The sequence below is a fragment of the Atractosteus spatula genome, chromosome 9 (genome assembly GCF_055471065.1).
Source record: "Atractosteus spatula isolate fAtrSpa1 chromosome 9, fAtrSpa1.hap1, whole genome shotgun sequence".
Lineage (NCBI taxonomy): Eukaryota > Metazoa > Chordata > Actinopteri > Semionotiformes > Lepisosteidae > Atractosteus > Atractosteus spatula.
This window is the reverse complement of record NC_142714.1, coordinates 11,647,055-11,671,593: the sequence shown is the minus strand read 5'-3', so window position 1 is coordinate 11,671,593 and position 24,539 is coordinate 11,647,055. Positions and strand designations below refer to the sequence as shown.

The 24,539-nt window shown below is 39.8% G+C and overlaps 1 protein-coding gene and 1 long non-coding RNA gene across 4 annotated transcripts in view; one reads left to right on the top strand and one right to left on the bottom strand.

The window, feature by feature from the left end:
* Positions 1 to 4,954: 4,954 nt before the first annotated feature.
* On the bottom strand, positions 4,955 to 12,565 carry LOC148828184 (uncharacterized). Its single transcript, XR_016091528.1, has 2 exons — positions 12,447 to 12,565; positions 4,955 to 8,619 (listed from the first exon to the last, which is right to left on the bottom strand). It is a non-coding gene; the product is annotated as an uncharacterized LOC148828184 (long non-coding RNA).
* A 155-nt stretch (positions 12,566 to 12,720) lies between these two features.
* The window catches only part of ppp2r5ca (protein phosphatase 2, regulatory subunit B', gamma a), a 44,087-nt gene continuing 32,268 nt past the window's right edge, over positions 12,721 to 24,539 (top strand). For 2 of the 3 annotated variants that reach the window (XM_088924685.1, XM_088924684.1), the window contains exons 1-3: positions 12,721 to 12,831; positions 13,582 to 13,650; positions 19,636 to 19,798. In XM_088924685.1, coding sequence (XP_088780811.1) covers positions 12,805 to 12,831; positions 13,582 to 13,650; positions 19,636 to 19,798 — 259 coding nt within the window. In that variant the 5' untranslated portion in view covers positions 12,721 to 12,804. Of the gene's footprint in view, positions 12,832 to 13,581; positions 13,651 to 14,075; positions 14,093 to 19,635; positions 19,799 to 24,539 lie in introns of those variants that run through there. The other variant, XM_088924686.1, reaches the window with a different exon arrangement.

The window sequence follows — 24,539 nt, the reverse complement described above, 5'->3', positions numbered from 1 at the left end:
TAACTAATGAATCCCTGTTTCATGCACTTCATTCACAGCTGGGACATAGACAGCAGGAGAGCATTGCTTTGAATGGGGAGGCACAGCAATGATTCATCATCCCGTTCTCACCTCGCCTGCCCTCAGGTCACTGACCAACAAATTCCTTCCACAGTGGAGCCACAGCACCCCCTACAGACAGAGGTGTGCCCTGCAAGAAGGAGGGGGGAGAGGGGGTGCCAAATTTCCTCTTGCGGGCTGTCTCAGGGCTCCTCAACACTGGAACTTCGTTCTCATTAAAAGGTTGCCTTTCTCCTGCTCTTTTGTTTTCCTCTATGGCATTCTCTCCACTTCCTGAAAACCGTCCTTTTTAGAGCTTTCTCAACAGAAAAGCCTGTGTACTAACAGAGACCATGGCTTTGTAGTGCCCAGTTCCTCTGCAAACAAAGGGAGCCTTTTAAGTTATCACCTAACCAGTTCCACTGTCCTCTCTGTTTTGCAGTATTTTAATTATATGGTACTACTGCCAGTACAGGTGAGCATAAGATTCTCTCTAAGGACCAATTTTTTTAGGAAGGACTGGGATGAACTCCCTTTCTGAGTCAAGTATAATTGTGTGCAGTGCATGGTAATATCAAGAGTGAACAATGCTATCCTGGGATACATGCTTGGCACTACTGGTAGTGGGGAAGTTATTCAAGAATAAAGTCAGGCTACAATAATAAACCAATAGGTTTGTTCTAGACTGAATCAGTAATCTTATTTTGTACAATTATCGTATGTAGGGTATTGACCCTTTATTCTAAAACCATAAAATATGAAGTGGGACACATAATGCATAGCACATATTCAAGGTTACAGTGTTATCACACTGTGGAATGTATGGAATATGTATTTAGATAATAATTCATCTAGCTGTGCAACTCTGTGTTGGTCACCAAACGGCCTCAAGGTCTGTTAAAGTACGATAAGAACTAACTTTGTATAAAGAGCACTAATTGATTTGCTCCTAACGAGGTTGTTGTGGGAAGGGGGGGATCAACTTCAAAGAACAGGACAAAAACCAGAGTCTGAACCAAATCAACCTGTCATGTACTAATTGAGACTAAATTGTATAAAAAGGGTCAGAAACGTTAGCAGTTTATCTTCTCTGCAGAGCCAAACCAATGCTGTGCCACTGTGTGTATTGATCTCGGTAAAGGCTGGAACTGCACGAGGCTGTCTCCTGCTCCTCTGTTGATGAATTCGCCTCAGCAAAATAGCTCACATGGAAGGCATCACAATTTAGCAAAGAAAAAGAATTCTGAGTACTTCAGCTCCCCTGCAAATATGGCTGTAGCATTTAATCACACTTTTATCCCCTGTCTTCATTAAAGACCTGAAAACACTACAGGTCCATGTCCAGGAGCTAAGAAGTTAAACATTCTCCTGCAATGACCTTTCTCCTCCTCATCATTAGTCATATTACTGAGCTCTGATGCCCTCTCTGAGTCCTTCACAGTGCACTGTTTCACTTCCTTTATTGTGTGGAAACAATTGAATCAGTGTTTGGGTCATTACAGGAAATCAGGGGTTTCAAACTCTTTTCTTGGAGGCCCTGTGTCTTCTGCTTTAGGTTCCACCCAAGCACTCACTCAGTTTACGCAGTTGGTCTAATTATTTCATTAACTTAATATTTCTGGCCAGGCCCAGAGGTGTTTTATACATAACCGCCTGTTTAATGAAGATAATGTTTTAATTCACCAGCTGCAGAGAAACATTAAGAAAAAAACCCTGTGTCTACAGTATCTAAGAAAATATTGTTTTGATTGACTACTCCGAAACAAACAGAAATCTTCAATAGTTAAATTCCTGTTTACAATCGATTTCTTCTTTTTATCTATCTATCCATGATCTAATCAATTCATCCAATTCAGGGTATCAAGGGAGTTGATCCCAGCAAGCAACAGGGGCAAGCCTGGCTACACCTGGAGAAGACTTCAGTCCACCACAGGACACACACAGACACAGACATACACACGCTCACACCGGGGCCAGTTTTCCCAGAAGCCAATTAACCTGACAGTATATCTCTGGGAGGAAACAGCCGGGGGAAACCCACATGAACATATGGATAACATGCACACTTGAACCCAGGGCCCCAGCGCTGCAAGGTAGTAATACTAACCACTGCACAATGGGCCGAACATTTCTCATCTCTAAGTGCATTGAGCAGTGAAAAGAACTTGGACAACCTGCAGTGTGACACTCCTGGTGCAGTGCAAAAATTCCTCACCTACAAGACACCCTTAAACACTTACGTTTATGTACCTGGACACATGCCATGTCATCTTTGTAGACATTGTAGATGTTGGTAAAGCACTGAAGGGTGAAATATTCTGGAACCTACAGTACAGTGCAATTGCTTATTTTTTTGCTTCGGAATTTTCAATAACTTACGCAACTTGAAGTTTATTTATATATAGTTTTTGGTCCTTCCCTCAGTTCCGTCCAAAACAAAACGAGGAAAAGGTCTCAGTGAGACACCAATGACTCCAGGCTGGAGTGGCACCTAGGCCATCAGACGCAAGATGTAGCGTTAAAGTAGTTCAGAAAGGCAGCTGGGCATTTATCAGCTGGGTCTGACATGGTGGTATCCCACAGGGTGCAGGGGTTGAAATACCTTTGGCAGGCATCCACTCGGTCTATAATAGACTTGCATGGGCGCCACTTGCTTTAAATCAGAGCCCTTTCTTTAATCTTTCGAGGGGGGTTCCAATCAAACTCATGGCAGTGCCAGCACTGCCATAGAAAAAGAAGCTGCAAACAGGCCTCGGATATTTATTTTTAGCATTCTTAAGCGTAGGTAAAAAATAAAACCTTCTTGTGAGTGTTAGTGTTCTTGTGAAAAATCTTTGTTTCATCCATTCAGCCAAGAAAGATATAGAAAATTGCAAAAGAAGCGTTTGCGTGTTTTCTATTTCCAAAATCTCTTTGTTTTTCCGTGAATGCCCTGCAGTGTAGTGGCTGAATGTACAAAGCGGTGATATAATTAAGACTAAGTCTGCTCTTTCGCGTCTTTTCTCATCGCTCCGAGCAGAAACACTTCACGTTTTCAAAACCAACATGTCTGAGAGCCAATAAGATAGAGGACAAACAGAAAGTAGGTCACATGAACAAATGATTCATTCTGCAAGATGCAAGGCTAATTGGTTGAAAATTTGATGTAATTTTTGTAGTCTCTCAAGGAAGACTTGGAAAATAATGGATGAGAAGCATGCAAGAAGGTGAACTGGACACTAAGGAGCCAAGATTGAGTTTCATTTAAAAGCGCTTTCTTGGCAAACATACTCTTTTATAGCTTTTCTGTTTTTCATCTTTAAATAGGCCGTTTAGCATCTTTTTTTTCTTTTATGCAATGCATCCTCCTTTTTTTTTTCCTTTGCAGCAAGATCCCATGAAGAGTCAGCACTGAAGAAGACAAAAATCAAAATGTTTAATGCACCATCTACATTCTTTCGGAAGTCTCGAAACTGTATTGTCAAGTGTTTGAGCGGTGAGTGCATAAAGGAATGAGTCTGATAGCCTCTACAAGTAAGCCTGCCCTTCTGTATACATCACTATTGGACACTTGATGAAGTTTGCACAGACGCAGTGGCGCGTCCGCTGATAAGAGAAAGTTGTTGTCACTGGAGTCAGTAGGGCCTGTTGTACCCACAATCTGGTGAATTAGTTTCTTTGTTACAGCTGTAATATGATACAAAAAAATAAAAAAAATAGTGTGACTTCTAAAGTAATTTAATGTTTTTCAGTGTTTCAGGGTCAAATGGCCCCGAGGGCAAAACCACCCTAAGACACTGTACAACCACCCCCGTTTCATGGAATCAGCAACAACCTCCTCCTTTTTTTCATGCGAACTGTTACATAAATCGATCTTACATTCAGCCCACAGGAGAAAGGCTCTTATTATGATAAAACATAATGCCATATACTTTCACAAATACAGTACTCTTTCACTTGTTTGCTCGGCTTATAAAAAGGGCAGCTTTATTCAATTATGTCAAATAGACTTACCCTCATGCAGTCTGATCTTCTATGCCTGTAGGCGCAGTTGCCCAACAAGCGACACTCTGTAACAGTTTTGTTTTCAGTTTTTGAATTCTTGAATTTTTGCCTTGATAAACACTCATGACACATACTTGCACAGCCTCTTATGCCAGCAAGTTAAACCAGTATACCATATTTCGAGCAGTGAAAGCTACCTAAGGACTGTTAATTACACATGATTGATGAGTTTTTGTCATTGATGTATATGCCTAAAAGGACCTTTCTGATCTTTTGGACAGGCCTTATATTATGGATATATTACAGTCAATTCTGTAGTAGCAATGACTCACCCATGTTGTAGATGTCTGAGATATTTATTACATGGCATTTTCATGGCGGTTTTACAATTTTTCTGTCATGGCATGCAAGCGTCCTTTACAACTGATATTATCATGTCATTTATTTGGGATTTTTTCCCTTGTCCCAGATGCTCTGATCTGAGCTCTAATGCAGTGTTTTAGAACGAGTCTGTATTAATTAGCCTGTCCGGAGACATTCTCTGCTCTGTTTTCCTGCAGAGCTGTTGATGCAATCCTTTACTAACTCTTTTCTTCAGGTCTTCAGAACAAAAAAGACACGCCAATAAATCGGGAAAACAATAGACTCCAAACGACAAAGTAAAAGTTTTTTTTGCTGGATTTGGATGTAACAGCTAAAAAGAATAAGTGTAAGAAGGCAAATATACTACACATGAACTACGTATTGAATTTAATCCGGAAAACGGTGATTCCCAGGTGACTGGGTTTTAAAAAACAAAACCAGAACGCCGTTACAAAAAATTAAATTCTGTGTCTATTGTAAATAACAGCATCGCTAAAATACAACACGGTGTCTTTTTAACCTTGGGAAGAAAGTGTAAATCTGAAACAAACCACTCAAGAATGAGAAGTTAATGGAGTCATTTATTGCGGTTTTCACCTGGCACTCGCGATCCCAGGGGCATCTAGCCAAGCCCGAGAGTCTGTCGCGGAGGAGTTGAAAAGATGTAAAGCTGGAAGCTGAAAGATGTCTGTAAGTAGCAGGAAAGCTTGGTTTCCTATTGTGTGGAGCTCAATTCAGTCAGTGTCCCCAGAGAAAGACCAGTCGCTGAAAGACTAGGAGAACCCCCACGGCACTCCACGAGCAGCGCCAGCACACGGCCTGTGACAGTAATCTCCACGCCGCCACCTAGTGGACAACATTCAGAATTGCACTGGACCGTCAGAACAGAAGGGATGAGGGGAAGCGATTTCACTCCTCTTCTCATCGCATTTTCTAGCCGCTTTTTCCTGATCACTGCGGTAGCAGGCGGTGCAGGACAGAAGACTTCCCTTTCCCCCTGCAACAGTCTCCAGCCTCTCCTGGGGGACTCCGAGGCGTTCCCAGGGCAGACGAGAGATATAAAGATACAATCCCTCCGACGTGTCCTGGGTCTGCCCCGGGGTCTCTTCCCAATGGGTCGTTACCGCTATACCGCCTCCGGGAGGCGCCTGGGGGCGTCCTTCCCAGACCGGCCACACCAACTAGCTACTCTCGGTCCGGTCCAGTCACGGGAATCTTTTTTACAGAAAAAATAACCCTCTAAAATGAAATTACTGATTATGTTTAGAATACTGGTGTTGTCTAGAGGCGATAAATCCCCCATTAATCAACTATTAATCAACTCAATGTGAGGTGACAAACGTCCATTTCCAGAAATTCACAGGTGGTGGTAACACGGGTCTTTACGCCCCCCAGAGTGTCAGAGTAGCTCCCACAGCGAGAAAAAAAAAATTAATCCCAAACTCTGATCTTTGGGTTACCGAGAACATAAATTAGACTAAAACAGGAAGAGGAAGCATTAAAATGAAGCTTTAATCTCTAGGTCTAAAATCTCCTCCATAACAGAAGGAAGCGCAAAAACAAACAACCGGCATAAACATTTGATCTGTTTCTATCCGGAATTACCACAGAAAATATCTCTTTTTGACAAATTATATGAAGTATAAAATCAGGAATGATAATCCGTATTTAGTCTGCCTTCTAATCTTGTTTCTGGTTAAATGTTTTGCTCTTCTGTATTCTGGTCTCAGGGATTTACAGGCATGAATGCAGCTTACTATAAAGTAACAGGAAATGGGCCATATTTATGCTTTAACATGATTGCTTTCATATAATGAACCCATGTGTCCTGGCCTCAGTATTAAGGAGTCCTTATTACTGTCCTTCCTTGAACCCTGAACCCGCAATCCCCAAGTTTCTTCAGCAGAAGTAAAAGGAGATATACTGCATTTGGTATTTAAAATAAACACGAACACCTGAATCACCTGTCAGTTTGTTTTGTAATTGACTACCATGGTAACTATTGGAGTTTCTGTGCTGCTGCACTGATTATAATCTGTGTTTTTTCTTACACTTCTGTTCTCCTCTTACCACAGTGCCCAGTGTGTGTTTTTCCAGTCCGTAACCACAGTGCGTGGTTGTATGTTTGGAAAACAATATTTTAGTTTTAAATCTTGCAGGCCAGATCTTTGAAAATAATTGTTGCATCACATAGATAAGTATGTCCCAGTAGTTTTGACCTAGTATTCATCCGCACACTCTTCCAAAAACAATTAATTCCCATCTTATTTTAAATCGTCTCAATTTTCAAAAGCTATTTGAAGTGTTTTCATGGAATCCAACAACTATTATTTACTTTATTATTGAATTTGTATGTACTTATTTGATAATATACTAATTCTTCATTATTAATTATTAATTACATTGGTTATTTAGAAAAATATGTATATGCTCTTCTTTCTTTACAGTGTCACTGGATTCATTTTTGTTCTTAATAAATAACTGAGAAATAACCAATCATAGTATGGAGTGGTTTCATTTGGGAGCAATGTGAGGGAACTGAGGGAACTGCTGAGGGAACAACAGGCTGCCTATAAGACAAGCCTGTCAGACTCCCACCCCCAGTGGGAGACCTGAGGCAAGGAGCGGTTGTAAGTGATGAGGAGGTGTTAGAAGAGAAGCAAAACAATTAGCGACAGGAAAGGGGATTACTTGGGATTACTTGGATTTATACTTAGTCGGAAATGATGTGGGGGCAGAACGGGGACGGGGAGGTTAGCCTTGCTGGCTCACAGCACAAGGCCCTGCGTTCAATTCCAGACCTGGGGTGCCATCTTCATGGAGTCTGTATATTCTCTCCCATGTTCACATGGGTTTCCTCTGGGTGCTCCAGTTTCCTTTCACAGTCCAAAAACATACTGGTAGGTGAATTGGCTTCTGGGAAAATTAGCCCTGGTGTGGGTGTGAGTGTGAGTGTGTGTATCTGTGTTGGTGCGAGTCTGCCCTGTGATGGACTGGCATCCTGTCCAGGGTGTATCCTGTCTGGCACCCATTGCTTGCTGGGATAGGCTCCAGCTCCCCTCATGACTCTGAATTGGAAGGTTAGAAAATGAATGGACATGATGTGGGGTCATCCCTGCACTCATGAGCTTCCATTATAAATTTCATTGCTTTCTCTCATACAAGTAAACGGCCTATGAGAAACACTTGGTCAGTTTGTGTCCTGTTTGGACATGAATGAAGAAAGAGTGGGGTGTACGAGAGACAATTTTTTTCAAACGAATGTTCTAAATGTTATTCTCACACCAACTTTTAAAATTAATGTATTGAGCCCCTCTACAGTAGGTGTCTTATTATTATGCTACTGGTCTAAGAACCAGAGTCTGTAGGAGCCAATAGGAGGTGCGGACTCTGAGCTGTGCTTCATGTAGGCACAGGTCTTCTGGCTGTTTTATCATGACAGTCTCTTTAATCCATGCTAATACAATCCATGCACAAATTAAATGCATTCAGGACCTGAAGAGAATAATCTGAAAGCTACTACATGCATAAGAACTTAAGAAAGGTTATAAACCATGATAATCCATTCAGCCTAATTTGCTCATTTGCTTGCTAGTAACATATATTATTTGTAAAACAATCAGATTACTCCAAGCAACACAGTGGGGGCTCACATTTTTGCTTTTAAAACGGAACTGCAATGTTATTTTTATACTTCGGAGTTGGCACTGATGAGTGCATTTCAAACTACAATGAAAGTAAAATGTACATGATAACATGTAGAACCTCCAATTTACATCACAAAAATAGATGAAATTTTCAGGTATGCACAGTACCTTATTCTGCGATCCAGAACGAGGCAACCAAACTTCCAGTGAGGTGAAGTGGCCCTATTACATTGTGACATGCAAGGTTCTCTATTTTACAAAATGGAATCCCCATAAAAAAATCTCAGTGGGATTATTTCCAGGGCGATTTGGCAGAGTGCAAGGCTTTTCCAGTGGACGTGCTTGGCTAGACATGGGCTTCAACATGATTTACGCTGATTTACATAATATCTTTCTCAGCTTCTCCATTATTTTCAATACAAGGAGTAGTCTGATAGTGCTGTGTTTGACTAACTTCCAATTTAACCTTTATGTGTCGATCATTTTAATTTTAAAGTTTTTCAAGCAGTGGTGTGTGATGATGTGTTTTTGTTGCATTCCAGGGGTTTCTGTGCTAGGGGATCTTCTTTATAAATACTGTGGAATCCTGTGAAGAAAAGAAAGAAAGCAAATTGGGACCTAGTCTGACACACTGCTTGAACTGTTGTGTAGAAATTCTGAAAATATAGACTCTTTATGAGGACTTCTGAGCCCTGCCTGTCGGAGCAGAATGTCAAATTAAAGTACTGGAGCCCTTTTGGTCACAAGCACCCTTCATCATGTGACTTTCCAAGGGATTTCAATAAGATTTCATTTTACTGTCTGTGGGAAAACGATTGGTTCCACCCTGTTTGCTAGATAATGACTTCAAATTCAGTTTAAAAGTAAAACCTCATGTTAAACACATGCCTTTTTCTAATATTCAACATTTGGTGCCACCATGTGCAGTCATTTTAGTTTCATGTAATGCCCATTGTGACATCGAGGTTCAGATTTACTACCTTTCTATACTGTTTTTAATTTACAGAATCATGGCGCAGAAAGAGATCAGTGATTTAAGTACTGTTTTAAATTATAGGAAAACTTGGGTAAACATACACAACAAGGATTTATAAGATTACATTCAGGTTTAGAAAATAGTCTGTAGTTCTGTTTTAATGTGATTGCTCTTATAAACTGCATTAATAATATACAAAGTTATGGAATCACATTCCTGTCTTTAATCCGCAACAGAAGACTCACTCTCTGCACCAAAAAGAAAAGCAATACAAGCCCACTGCACAGAATGCCCCAGTTATAAAACTCAAGTTTTTTTTTATTTATTCCCTACTGAGAGATAATCAAAATAAAGTGCAAAGTGTAAAAAGTGCATGATTAACCCGGACACATGCACTATACAGTTTTTTTTATCGCACAAGAATAGATCTTTTTGCCAGAGTACAGTGATTTTTAGAACAGCCCTTGTTTTAGCTCATGACCTTAAGAAAAACAAGCTTACATGCTTTTGTGTTGCAGCAAAGCAAAAAAAAAGTAATCAGACCTTCGATTTAACATCTCCGTATCTCCGTTCACTACACTGGGGCATTTTTGGAAAAACTAGGCCAGAGTGAAGAGAGCCACCTACTGGTCCACTGACACCATTCATAGAGGTAACCTGGTTTCCCTTAGATGTCTGTTATTCCAGCACTGCTCAGGGTCAGCATTGCTTAGCATCTGAGAACTGTCAAACAGGCTACATCAGGCTATAGGGTGACAGTTCTGGGTGGCACGGTAGTTTGCAGGGCCCTGAGTTCTGTTCAGGAGGTGCTGTCTGCATGGAGTCTGTATGTTCTTCCTGTGTTCACATGGGTTTCCTCCCACAGTCCAAAGAGATGCTGATTGGGGAATTGGCCTCTGGGAATATTGGCCCTGGTGAGAGTGTGTGTGTGTTTGTTTCTGCGTGCGCCCTGTGACGGACTGGCATCCCGTCCAGAGTGAACCCTGTCTTTTGCCTGCTGCTTGCTGGGAGAGTCTCTGATACACCCGTGACCCCGAATTGGGTAAAATTAATAATAATTATAATAACTCCTTACACTTATATAGCGCTTTTCTGGACACTCCACTCAAAGCGCTTTACAGGTAATGGGGACTCCCCTCCACCACCACCATTGTGCAGGCCCACCCGGATGATGCGACAGCAGCCATAGTGCGCCAGAACGCTCACCACACACCGGCTACCAGTGGGGAGGAGAGCAGAGTGATGAAGCCAGTACACAGATAGGGATTATTAGGAGTCCGTGATTGGTAAGGGCCAATGGGAAATTTTTGGCCAGGACACCAGGGTAACTACACTTTTCAGGAAGCACCCTGGGATTTTTAATGACCACAGAGAGTCAGGACCTCGGTTTTACGTCTCATCGAGAGGACGGCACCTTTTTGCAGAATAGTGTCCCATCGTGGGACATTAGGACGCACACAGACCACACGGTGAGCACCCCCTGCTGGCCCCACTAACACCTCTTCCAGCAGCAGCCGTAGTTTTTCCCAGGAGGTCTCCCATCCAGGTACTGACCAGGCTCACACCTGCTGAGCTTCAGTAGGCTGCCCATTGTGAATTAGAGAGTAATATGGGTGCTGGCAACTGAGATGTTTGATAACCACAAAAATTTAGACATTTTTTTTATTTTTAGCTCCTCAGTTATGAATTTGTATTTTTAAACTGAAAGAATCTAATGATTCCAATCAAAAATCCAGAGTTGAAACTTGAGTACAGAATTTAAAGAAATCAACAATGATTTTTTTCTAATATATAATTAACTGATTTACATAAATCCTTTTGCCCAAGTCAGTAGAATGCCAGTAGCAACTCATATGAGCAATGTGATTGAAAGGAATGTGTATAGAAATATTATAATTTTGATTATTTAAAGTATTTTTTCACCAAAAATAAATAGGCAGAATATTGTATGTTTTTTTTTTTAATTGGGATAAGGATAGTATTTCAGAGCAAGATTCGTAATTAAAATTAAAAAACACAAATATAGAGAGAGGACAGTTCATCAGTGTGCACAATTAGCATTTGAGACACTTTTCAAAGGGCATTATAAAGTTGTGTACTTTGTTACATGTTTTTAAATTTGTATTGCATACTGGATTGTTGGTTACTTGAAAGGCATGACCACTAGGTGGCAGGAGTGTTCCATTATCCGATCAACTCCTCCATTCGAGTCTGGTTTGTGGAACAAAGGGATTAATGCAGATAAGCTTTCAGGAATGTTTTGATTTAAAGGGGATTTTTTAAAGTATGTTTTGATTAATTAACTATGAAGTTAAACGCTATTTAAAAGGTCAGAGACAAAATTAAATGAAAAAGCATATGGATTGTAAAGCCTAAGCATAATTAAAATTAAATTATGAAAATGTCACGGGATACTACAAGATTCCGTAGCGTGAAGGTTCGTGCTCCTGTAACAATAAATCAGTTTCTCATGCCTGAGAAAGACACCAACATTATTTTAACCATTCATTATGTAACATTTACATTGCATTTATGAAAAAAAAATCAATTTAAGAAATACACTCACTGTATAACCTGGCACAGAAATGGGCTAACAGGAAAATTTAGCTCTCATGTTAGAATAAATGACAAATTCTCCCTGTCTGGCTATTTCTACGAAATCATAAACTGGGTGGGGGGAAATCAAATCACTTCAATAAAATCAAGATTTGTACAATGTCTCTTTGCCCTTGTAGGGAAAATGATTATGATCCTTACAGCTGGGGGGATGATACGGTTTTCATAACCTTCTATCTCTTGGATAGCTTGATGGTCGGAACTTGACTGACTGTTATTCAAAGTGAACCCGAACTTTCTCAGAATGGATCCCGGTGGGCTGGCTAGTGCGGCCGAGAGCGAAGGGAGAGTTCGTTCGCACAAGGGCCGCACACTCCTGGCCGCTAGGCGGCAGTCTCGAGTCTCCGTCTAGCCCCAGAATTATTGAGAAACACCCGCTTGCTCGGTGCAGGTGTGGTGTGGTACAGTATTCCTATGCACATCCTGCGCAGTTCTCTGACTGCTCGTGAAATGGGCGATCTCTTGCGGGTGGACCTCACCGAAACCTTCACGACATCGGCTTGTGTCGGACACGGAAAAAGAATGATGAAGAACAGAGCAATAATAATGCAGACCTGAAAGAATAATATGATTCACTTATTCGTCTGAGAATTATAAGGACTCGTGTGTGCGAGGCATGTAACTTTGAGTACTTTAAAAATGCATGAACACATTTTATTTTTTTTCTGAATGCCTTTCTGAACGAATAATAGTTGCGATTTTGAAGTTGATATAATAAAGTCCTAACCTTCCTACGCAAGTGAATTCAATTTTACTTTAACAGACTGTAATGCAAAGGTCAGCAGTAACTGCAAGAACTGATTTTTTTCCCGCATACATACCAGTCCTGACATCAGAATCAGTGGTACTTTGTTGTTTCGTGTTTCTGAAATCCCCCCGTTTAATTCCTTGAGATCGCTCAGTGGAAAGATCCGAACTCAAAGCGTGCGCCTTCCAGCCCTTCTCGTGCCCCGACCGGGACGACAGAACGGACCGGGATCGAGCCCGAGATCTCGGCCCAGCTGGAGAGGGGGGGGGGAGAGAGAACGTATGGGTCACCTGACCGACGGGAGCCAATCAAAAGCGATGGAGCGGAGGCGAGCTCCTGCAGTGAGTGTGTGTGAGAGAGAGAGCTTAGGTACCAGAGGCAGTGACTCGGGAGAGTGTCGGCAGGGGGAAGAGGGAGGTTATATTTCTGCAATGCCGAATAAAGCGAAAAAGGAGAAGGTGAGTCGGTGCTTTTGTGAGTTCTCCGGGTGATAGGGAGACCTTGATGTGGAGACCCGGGGTGATATTTAGGTAGTACAAAGTATGGGAAGCTCGGGGCCTAGCCCTTTAGCAATGATGTCGCTTGTAGTCTGTGCTCTGTCGATTAACTTGTCCAAGAGTGCTCTGGTAGATTTGTTACTTCTGCCTTACTAGAGATGGGTTTGGGAAGAAAACTTCCAGCAGTGGTGTTTTTGGAGGAGGGAAGCCAGACCTGTAATTTGGAAATGTGACTCGAGTCGTGTAGTTCATTGCCTTCTAGTGCATTGTTTTCAGATTTCGGCGGAACGTGTGCTGCAGCTTTCAGTAAAGTTACTGGCGGGTGTTGTTACGAGTTAACTACACCTCCGGTTAAAAAGGTGCCTGTGCCCTTGTCATTTGAAGTGAGGCGAAGTTGAAACGGGGTACTCCTTGTGTTTTACACGCTCTGATTTTTGTTTTTGAAGTTGAAGCACGTGGGCGTTCCAGTAAGTTTTGTTTTTTTTAAAGTCCGTGGTTTGATTTGCCCTTTTCGTATCGCGCTAGCTAAAAAATATATTATCTTGATCTGAAGAAACACGTCGATGCCGACGCAGTGGAAAGCCTCGCCGAGAATTGAAAGCAGGAATCGGGACACTGAAAACGCCAACGTGCAAAGTTAATCATTCGTGTACATTACGCAGGCCAGGAGGAACGAGTGCATCACCGCAATTTCCCTTTTTAATTTTTAAGGAACCTGCGAAGTCTGGGAAAACTGGCAAAGGTGGGGTCAAAGATGGACAGGAAAGTTCCGAACACGAGGTAAGCAGTAACGAACTGGGCTTCTGGTTCTGGTATCGTTTGTTTTTAAGACGGGTTTATTCGGTGCTTCCAAATTACATCGACAATTTTCGGTGCGTTTTACAAACTAAGAGATTTATGCTCTTAAAATAAAGACATACTTTTTATGAGGATGTGAGTGGATCTTAAATAGTTGTGTAGCAGGGAATTGGCTTTAGGCGAACTAATAAGATAATATTTAGTCTACTAGCCCATTGTATCCGTGAAGTCACACTTGTGTGTTGCTGTATATATGATACTGAGTTGCTAACTGAGTTTTACATTTTCCTATAACTCTATACTCGTTCCCGTTTCGGTGGGTTTGAAAATGGTTTCACGTTAGTTCTGGGAGCATTTATACAGTCCTTTTCTGTTTACTCTTGATACATTTATCCAATTCTTGACAGGCCCAGATTGGTGAAAGGTAAGAATGTCTTGACATGAGGTTGATGTTTTGCCTAATGTACTAAAAACGTAGCTTGCTGCACTACAGTGGCTAGATTAACTTGATTATAATGTGGTCTGCAGTTACTGAGTTTTATATACTTTTCCTCGGCAATTAAGTTATGTTTGTTAGCTATAATGTGAGCTCCGCAGCCTGTCAATATTCCACTCTGCCAGTGTATACATTGTGTTCATCCTTGTGCCTGTCTGTCGTTTGTTTTGCTAATTGCAGCACTCTGAATTGCCCTGCATGGATAAAGTGTTGTGTAAGTGCGGAGTCCTGTTTCAAGGGGATTGTGAGTCAATTAGTTTGTTTGCTACAAGCAAGTTGTGCGTTATTTTGATTTTTTTTAAGGATGACTGGCAGGTGTGCAATCAACACTGGATCCTTATGCTTTAAACATGCATCATGTGTCGGATATTTGATTTACTGTTTTTATGCATTGCTTTAATTAAATTAAAAGATGCTGTTTGGTAACCCTAAGTCTGGATCCTCAAGTTACATTTGTGTGTTTGTGTGCATTGGCAGTGTTGGTCTCTGGGGGGTAAAGAAGGCTGTGAAACATGAAATACGCATTTCTCCTGAGGAGAATTTGTGCCAGCTCGGGTCACTTAAATACTAGAAGCATTGCCCCGTTTCTTCAGTGCATGCAACAGCACTTACCCTGTGGGTAGCTGGCACAGTCTCTCAGTCAATGGAAATGGCTGCTGTTCAAAAAATGGGTTTATGTATTAGGCATATTAAGTTTTATATCTTTTTTTTTTTCTGTGCTGATCCAGGTTATCTGTTCAGTGATTTGTGTCGGTCAGTATTTGGCAAACAGTTCTATGTGCCAACTTATTTAAATCTGTAATAAGCAAGCTGTTCAAGTATTAGTAAAAGTACTCTGGAGTGTGTGCTGTGGGCTGCTTGTTTCCATATGTGGGAAATATGGTGTACTAATCAGGACTGCAACAAATGAGTTCAAGATTGTGTTTTTTTTAAAGAAATATGTCCTTAAAATGCATCCTTGATCATTTTTAGTGTGAGAGAACATGAAGTATTCCACATCAGTGTGACCATGAACTCTGAGGTACCATCACATTAAAAAGGAATTATCAAAAAAGTATGAAGATTAACAGTTTATTGTGGCAAAATCCAGGCTTTGTTTACACTGCCTTAAGAGCTTGGCTTCCTTGAAGCTTTCGGTGGTTACTGTAGCCAGGAAGGAATTTCTGGTTGTCCCAGGCTATTGTGTTGTAGTTCACCTGGAACGTACCCTGTATATGAAAACGGAGTTGATCTGTGCTCTCTGAATCTGGTTTAGGGCGTGAAATCCTGCAATTTTTTAAATCCATGAAAATCTGTTTACATAAGATAGATCAAAGTGGTGAGACGTATCTAAATCAAATTCCCTAGTGGAGAAGTCTGTCTGGGCATAGCTTAAATAACACAACTCTTAGACGTTGCCCTTAAATCATCAGTTTGTAAAGACATTGAACATGTGAGGTTAGAAGAAAGTCAGGAATGGCCAAATGTGTTCCTTGAAAGCAGCAGGGTGAGCTCTTTTTAATTTTTCTCTGGATTTGTAAACTACACAGTTGAGCAAATTGCCTGCATAGGTGTTGAAAATGAAATTCTCCCAAGTGTGTAAAAACAGGTGGTTTAAAGGTAACCACGATCTAGCAGTTTTATAGGTCTTGTAGGAAATTGACCAGTTGTGTTCCTCTACTTAAGAAATCCTGGTCACAGGTCAAACCCGTGTTCATAGATCTTTACCTGCTCTCAGGTGAGCGCCTTCATGATTAAAGCCACTAGCCGAGCTCCCTAAATGATTATTGGTTCGTCATCAAAAATTAAATGAAGCCAGCAAATATGAAAAATAACTACAAAATGTGTGTACATTATTCAGTTGTAGGATTTTGAAAAGGATAATCGTTTTTTTTGCACATATGCACTCTGTTTTCAAAGGAATATCTGTGTCCCATTTGTTTTTCCCCTTGACATGGGGATAAATTGGTTCATAGCTGTTCCAAACTTATTTCTTGGCCACTTCAAAAATGAAATGCAGATTTCACCAAAGGAAGGGAAGGCTATACTCTTCTTATGGATTGCTAAAACAAATGCATTATTTAGAATGTCAAAATGTAGATCCTACCTAGAGCCTACCAGATTTTGCCAATATCCTATAATTCTGGGAAAAATCTTAGTTTCTTCACTCTGCAGTGTTTATGCATGGTTTTCAGTGTCTGTGATTTAAGTTGTCGTTTTATTTTACAACGTATACCTTTTCTAAGCCAAACGGGAGTACTGGATCTGATGGGTAAATCAGTGCAACAAGATGGAAGAACTGCAGTTTCTGTACATTGTAAAAGGGAAAGTGAGCCTTGTTGCTGACTTTTGGACACTTATAGGTTAAAATGAAAATGCCTTTGCAAAAAGGCCTTTTTACTTTTGTACCGAGGACCCTTCACACAAAAAAAAACACGAAGTATCTTTTTGCATTGTTAGGGTTACGTGAGGTTAGTGAGCTAGTTTCAGTGGAGGTTGTCAGGTTTGTTTTCATTCCTGTGCCCCTGCCTTGTGGCCTACCTCCTCTGACTAATGCTTGTCGAAATGTAGCCACTGGTGTTTGGAATTGCACTTGAGCTCTTAAGCCTGATAAGATGAAAACCCCAGAGACTGACACACACCCACATGATTATTAAATGCCTTTTTAGACTGCTTAATTTTTATTATTTATTCTTCTTAATTTATGTAGGAAAGCTTATTATTTTTGATATAAGTGGTAAAAAAGTTTAGGGTTTTCAGCTTAATTGAAACTGTTCCTCTTGTAGAGCTTATGGACAGTATTTTGAACTCCAGAGTAGTAGTGAAAACAACAACAAAAGAAAATCCAACTCTTCAGAGTACGTAGTGTAAAAAAGCAAAGCAAAGTTGTTTTTAACAGATACAGACCAGTATCTCCTGTTTTTGTACAAACTTCCTTATCTTTGGCACCAGACAACTATAGGTAAACTGGTAATATTTCCGCTAACCTCAAAAGTAACATGTTTTTGTGTGTGTATAAACACTCCAGCACAGATCCTTGTTCTAGAAATGGGGGAAAATGTGATGTTCGTTTTACTAGGTGCAACAAAGAAATCGCTTCTATTTCGTACATTATAAAAGCTTTCTGGAAGTATTACTACGGCTTTTAATATGTGTGCATAGTAACAATCTTCTTGTGTTCTGCTGAAATGCTGTTAAATAGGTGGCAGTTTTTGTTTCTTGACATTTCTGCATCTTTATTTCGCAACCATCTTAAAATTTTATTAACTCCCAAAATGTAACATGTCTGTTTGCAGCATTCAGTTTTGCTATGTAACTTTACAGTGAAGGTTCTTAAGTTTGAGACTTGGATTATCTTTGGATCAAAATGAATTTCTTAAATTTAGTAAAATGTATGCTTAAATGTCATATGTGCACTTTTTTTCTAGGGAGTTCAGATTAGCACTACAAATAGCTTGGGTGGGTACATATTTGGTTATGTAGCATTCAGCAGTTTTTGTTTTAATATACTGCAACTTCTTTATGGGTTATTGTTGGGTATACTTATGTATGAAGTCATATAGTAATACTACATCAGCTTTGTGATAGCATAGTTTGAAATATTTTGCTACTTACAAGTTCATTTTTTACAGCAGTATATTGCTCTTGATTAAAGATCATAAGGAAACTGATAGAGAATAATTGTTTACAGTAATATGCAATTGTGGGAAGTGTGATCATTGCATAACAGAAGAACTTGTACACTATACAGTAATAAAGGTGCCATCTATCTGGTGAGATGTAAAACTGAGGTCCTGTCTCTCCCTGGGTTCTTTCTAAAAAAAGAGTAGGTGTGTTATCCTGGTGTCCTGGCCAAATTGTCTCTTACCTTAACCAGTCATGGCCTCTTAATAATCCCTATTATTATGAACTGGCTTTACTGTGTTCTCCTCCCCACTGATAGCTGATGTGTGGTGAGCGTACTGGCACACTTCAGCTGCCCATCAACATCAAAGTGGGGCTACATATTGGTGGTGTTGTAGGGGAGTCCCCATTACTTGTAAAACGCTTTGAGTGTAGTGTCCAAAAATGTATTCTGTAAGTGTAAGGAATTATTATTCAGTCTGAAAGAAAATAAATCAAATGATTTAACAATTGGCTGTAAGATAGGTGCTGGGATATTAAAATGTAAGAGCTGTACTAGAGCTTGAAGTTCTTCCCTGTACTGTGCTGGATGTTATGGTCGGAAACAAGTTATTTTCTGTTTAATAAATTTGCTTTACGTTCTGGCAGATGCTGGGTGTTGTATGTGTTGGGTGTTGAATAATGTTGCATTAAAAAGAGCTCTGCTGTGTGAGTGAGAAGCTTTTCTTCTGGTTCAGTGCTCATCTGAAATGACAGTAACCCAACCACCATGCTGGCTAGTTTGAGAACTTGCAGCATTAAGTATGAAGACATTTATTTTCAGTCTAAGTGTTTAAAAATGGGATTACTTGGTAAAAGTCCTGCACTGAACTAGTATGTGTATACTAGTTCAGTGTAGACAGTGAATACTAGTGTAGACAGTGAAGATTCTAATTGAATCTTCGCTGTCTTTTTGTTTGACAGTCGCTGTTAGTCTGTGGAATTAGCCTCAAGCAAACTGTCTGCAGAATATGACTCATGACCCTCAATTTGGTGGCATTTTTTAATAAATCCTGAAAAATATAAAAATGGTGACCCTTTTCAAAGGTATATTTTTAGAACACCTAACATTGTCGATCGTGTTAGGAACCTTCAGTACGGTTACGGGGGTTCTTTACTGATCTGACCAGCAGCTAATCTTTATGTATAGAATTTAAATGAACGCTTGAAGCAAGCCTGGCTGATTTTTGCTTCAGTTATTAGTACTGCTGTTTTTGTTTCTTGGAAGAAACACTGAAGACTTAACACACTGGGTCCAGACTTCTCGTGTATACACCGAGTTCTCGACACCAGCATTGTTTACAAGTTTCAAGCCAACGTTTAGAAAGCTCCGTCTACAGCATTAGGGACTGGAGGGTGGTATGTCATTGTGTATGTGGGGGCTATTAATATAAAATATTTTTATTGTTTAGCCTCTAATAAATACAAGGCAACACATTCCCACTATAAAAGCTTCTTGTATTTGGGTTAAAAAAGATGTTCCCGTTTCAGAACTCAGCTGGAGTATTCTTATTCCAAATAAGCAAATTACTGTACATCAGTAGTGGACTCTTGACATATGTGGGATGGTGCGTTTAAGTTAAATTAGGTTCAAGTTGTGTGTTTTATATAAGTAAATTGTGAGCTTTTCCATTGTATAAGATTAGGTTTATTATTTTAAAAAACATTTTTGCACATAACGGGCAGAAAAGAGAAAAGTAATATTCTGGTTAAATGCATGATACCATCGACAGTGAATGATTATCCCCGTTTTGTAGCGACGAAAGCGATGAAATGTGGAACCTGGAGACTTCGAGACTTAACTACTTCTCGTGAATTTTGTTTTGCAGAGTTCAAATAAGAAAAATAGCAACAACGCCCCTCCTACGACACAGCTAATGAAGGTGAAACTGCCTGGCACGCAGACTGCAGTGAAGAAAGAGAAGCGTCAGAGCTCGTCCAGGTTCAGTCTTAGCAACAACAGAGAGCTGCAGAAACTTCCAGCTTTCAAAGGTACTGCACCTCCTGTACGGGATTTCATTAGCATGTATGCCATGCACTTGCATACAATGCCTTCTGAATTTCTGTTACTTTTTTCACTGGTTATCAGTGTTTTGTGCCATTGTGACCTTTTTTTTCCCCCATTTTAAAATTGGTTTAGGCCCTTTACTGTAGTTCCAAGTGAGGGTTGTATTGGCCCTAACTGACAGCTGGGTGCTGTTTATCAAAAAGCAGATGCTCTGTTAATTAAGAAAACTTGAAAGCATCGTGTTTTGATGATTGGCTTGCCTGAATAATAAGGTTTGTAAGGCATGCAGCACCAGTGAGTTTGCATCCTGTAGTCTCAACTTTGAAATGTCATGTTTTTATACTCTGTTCTTATCGCGGTCTGCAAGTGGCGAGTTGCAAAATCAGAGCTGCAGAATGGGAGGAAGGCGACTTGGAATTTGTTGGTCTGTATAGTGTTTGCATATTGAAAAGATATTTTTGTTTCCTGCATTTTCACTTGCAAAGTAAATACTAAAGAATGTTTACATACCATGTAATTGTATTTCTGCATCATGCTTTTTGTTATTCTGTGTGATTTTTCACAGTAGGCCTTTATAATGGTTTTGAAACAGGCAAGCTGACATTTGCTTTTGCTTGGAAAAAGATTGCTTGCACTTTCAGCTCTTGTTGTCGAAGGAGACTTCTCATATACCTGGTATTTGGAGTGTAGATTACACCTAGTACAGTTGATATGAAGCACTTTTGCAAACATTGATGCAGTGGATCATGAAATAGCTAAGCCTGATAAGCATTCCTAACATGTTAGCTGTCTTCTGTGTTTAGATGCACTGCATCCCAGCTCTTAATTGCTTTGTGAAGTGGCTAAAAGGCACAGTAGTTTGCCAACAAGCACCCCAGCCCGCATAATGCTGAAACGAAACTAAATGACCCCTTGCAAGGCGGATTGTTCTTTTTTTTTAAAGAGTGTAATATTGGAAGTTTCATGTTTTTTGACTGTCAAAATGTCAGAGCTTCCTCACTACTGCCTTCTATAAATTTAAAAACACACTTTATAGAAAATGAATTAGTGGATAAAAATAATTGCAGTATCTGTATCCCTAATGGGTAACATTGCAATAATAAATCAACAGAAATTATAATGTCATTGACCTTTTATTATCTATATTTTAAAAGGATGATTTGTGTAGCTAGTCGTTCATCCACTATCTTAGTTGTAAGAAGCCTAGGTTAAGGACTGAAATATTAAAATTTTATAACTAGTGCATCCTGACAACAAGGCTTTTAACGTTCAGTAGGTGGCATGGTACATAATTTATAGGATGGCTGCTGCTTAGCAATGTTCTGTGTTATCTAGTAGAAATATTTATCTAACCTTTGTATTACGAAAAAGGTCATAGCCATCATGTTGTATGTGCTAAATAAAGACTTGGATTGATGTTATATACGAGAATTCTTCATGACTGTATAGTCATAAAGACTTGTACATCATGACGGACATGCTGCATGGTTAATGAGAAATGTAAGGATAATTTTAAAAAGGGGCTGATCATTGTAGTGGTGTAAAATGCATTCCTGTGTAGATGAGCTTTTATGGAGAGTTTTCGAATGCCAGATTGGTGATTTACTGCTAAGGCAGTATGTATTTCCTGGATGTGGGCTTTCTCCTGTGATTCATCGTCGACACCAGCAGATTGACGTAATGAGGGATTTGCCCCAGATAGTGTTTTGAAGTTTATAGACTGAAAGTGCTTGTTTCTAAAAATATACTCTGTGTGTCAGCAATGCATTTTGCAAAACATTCGCACATAGGAGCCACAAAAAGATCATGTACTTGTATCGGAGTAGGTAATGCTTAATGTAGTGTACTGTTGAGTACCCCCTTTTCTAAAGGTTTTTTTATTCGAATTCTAAATAATTCTCAAATTATTAACAAATGTTGGCCTGCTGACAGTTATTGTGCTATTGGCACTGCAGTATAAAATCACAAGAAAGAAAATGAGTCATGTTATGAGTTATGGTAAAGGAGAATTGGGCACTATAAAAAACATTTCTTGAATGAATTCTGAATGATCCAGAATTCATTTCTAAACTATGTAGAGTTTCCAGGGACAGCACTTTTATCTGTAATAGTTTACAATTTTTGCTGTTTTTTACTGATAGAAGTGGAGTGCATATGCAGTACTGCTCTGTGCAATTAGGTAAAATATAACCTTGCAGGGCTACATTTTCTTTTATAAATGTGCTACCATGCTGCTCTTATTGTGAACAGTGACTTTGATTCTGGTCCTGAGATGCTGTCTGTGTGGAGTTCGTATGTTTTTCCCATGTTCACCTGGATTTCCTCTGGGTGTTTTGTTTTCTAGAGTTTTTCATTTCACAGAATAGGAAGGTGTCAGGAAATACTCTCACTTTCCTTGGAAAATTTAGAAAGTTTTACTCCTCTTTAGGCTAATGAAACTCTGCAATCTAATCAATTCTAGCAGGTTTATGTGAAGCTTTTAAACAGTTTTGAAAAAGCTCTTGTACTGGTGCACTGCAGTTAGTTTTGTCATGTTTATGCTATTAAAGTCTTGCTGCATCTACGTAAATGATTGATAATCTTATCTGCTGTTATGTAGAAGAAGTGATCTTAAGCAGCTAAATTGTAATTAGATGGCTTTGCCTCGTGGATGTCCTGCAAGTGATAAGGAGTTGTAGAGTAGCCAAGGTTTGTAAATGAGCAATAATTGCAGCTTTGTCATGACTTACAAATCTTACATTGCATTAAATGTAAAGGCCTCATACACCAGGAAAAGGATAAGTCCACTTACACGTTCTCATCAGACCCTTCTACCTTCTCGCTGCACATACAGGAGAAGTACTTCTCTCACCTATAGTATTGCAAGCCTGCTAGAGCCTATAAGGTCACCAAGGTCACTACTGCTGTGTAACTGGGAGCCAGAATACTCCTGCCTGTCTTATCCCACCCTACCTTTGGCAATGCTCGGCAGACTGTATGGATTGTGGGAATCCCATTCAGTCCGCTCGTGACCTGGCTCACAAGCACGATGCAAATCGGATTCCTCTTCATTTTTAATACAAATCGGTAAACAGTGCTGCATGAGTTTCATTTCCTGTCTGGAGTCAGTGGATTTAAACTGTTTTTAATCCTAGTAAACATTTATGGAAGCATTATTACAATATTATTTCCACAACATTGTCCAATTAAGTTAAAAACAAAATGGGATGCTTGATTCAAATTCCAAAGAACTTGCCAGTTATTCAATTAATGAAAGAGTAATTCTTCAAGCAAGCATCCACACCTTTCCTGTGATTGCCTTTGTTCTTCATGCTGTACCTTTTGTTTTCCAGGAAGTTGGTGACAGGGGTTAAAGCTGTTACTGCATGTTAGAACATGAAAAGGTCTCATACCATCACACAAATCCGTGTTTTCACATGTTTACGGGCTGTAGTGTGGTTACAGCTCTGTGAGGCTAATAAGAATGAAGGGGTGGAGTAAAGGAGTACAAGATCTCTTCCCTTTTGTATCTGTATTTGGACTGTGGGAGAGGAACAGGAATGCATGCACTGATATTTATATATGTATGCTCTTTATACTCCCTTTCCCCCCCTAAGGAGAAAAACTGCAACTAAAATGCAGACTTCAAAACCACTCATTAATAGCCTCCTTTCTTATTGTATTTGTTACCTAATTTAGGACCCCCAAAATGCCCCATACAGCTCTATTGTTGGTGCTTGCTGATGCATTGCACCTTGCCGATTGAAAAGAGCCAATCTGTGTCTCAGTTATTGAACTGCAATTACACATGAACTTCCCCTGAACTAAAGCCAAACTTGCATAGAAAACCAACTGAACAGTATCGCTTTAACACTGTGCAGTTCAAGAGGCTGCCTTTCTAGGTATTGTAGGTATATTTTTAATATTTGCTAGAAAATCTCTTCAAACAGTGATTGAAAACCTTCAGCTTTTCTCCAGTTAAAGGTGAGAACCTACAGAGCTGAGTGTTTCATAGATCTACAGTGATTTTTATATTGGCGTCAAAAGTCCTTGCCATCGCTGAAAGAAGTGGCTAAAATCCTCTTGTTGGAAGGGACACTGGATTCTCTTTTTATATGATCTATCAGCTCAATACCAAGGGTCCTGCAAAGTGTTCGTGTTGAAGGAGAACAAAAGTACAGATCAATAATGCTGGAAATGGCAAATGAGAAGATCCACACTCTTATCTGAATTGTGATTTAGTTATAAATAGTATTTAAGTGAATTTAATCCAGACACAAGGAGAGTTAGGAATCGCCCCGTTTAGATGTTCTTACTTTAGTTGGACATTAAAAGTTTTGCAAAAGGTTTACATTATCATGGCTAAATAGAATTCACTATGTTCATATTTTTAAGCAGTTTATAGCATCAAACCAGAACATCTCAAGCTGGGGATAATCTCAAGATGATAAATTAAGAGTTGTACAGTACATGCTTTTTGTTCTCTGGAATGTGCTGCCAATCATACACAGGCCTCTTCTCCAGTATGGCTTATCAAAATTGTGCACTTGAGGGTAATACACAGTCTCTCCTGTCTTCAACTTTGTTTTGTAAGACTGATATAGATATTTCAGGAACTTTACCTCCTCTGTGTGATAGCATTGACACAGTAATCCTGCCCCCTAGCTCATAGTATTCAGCGACTTTAGTGAAATAACTAAACAAATGGGAGCTTGTTGTTGGAGTTTAAAGTAATAGCTTAAAGGT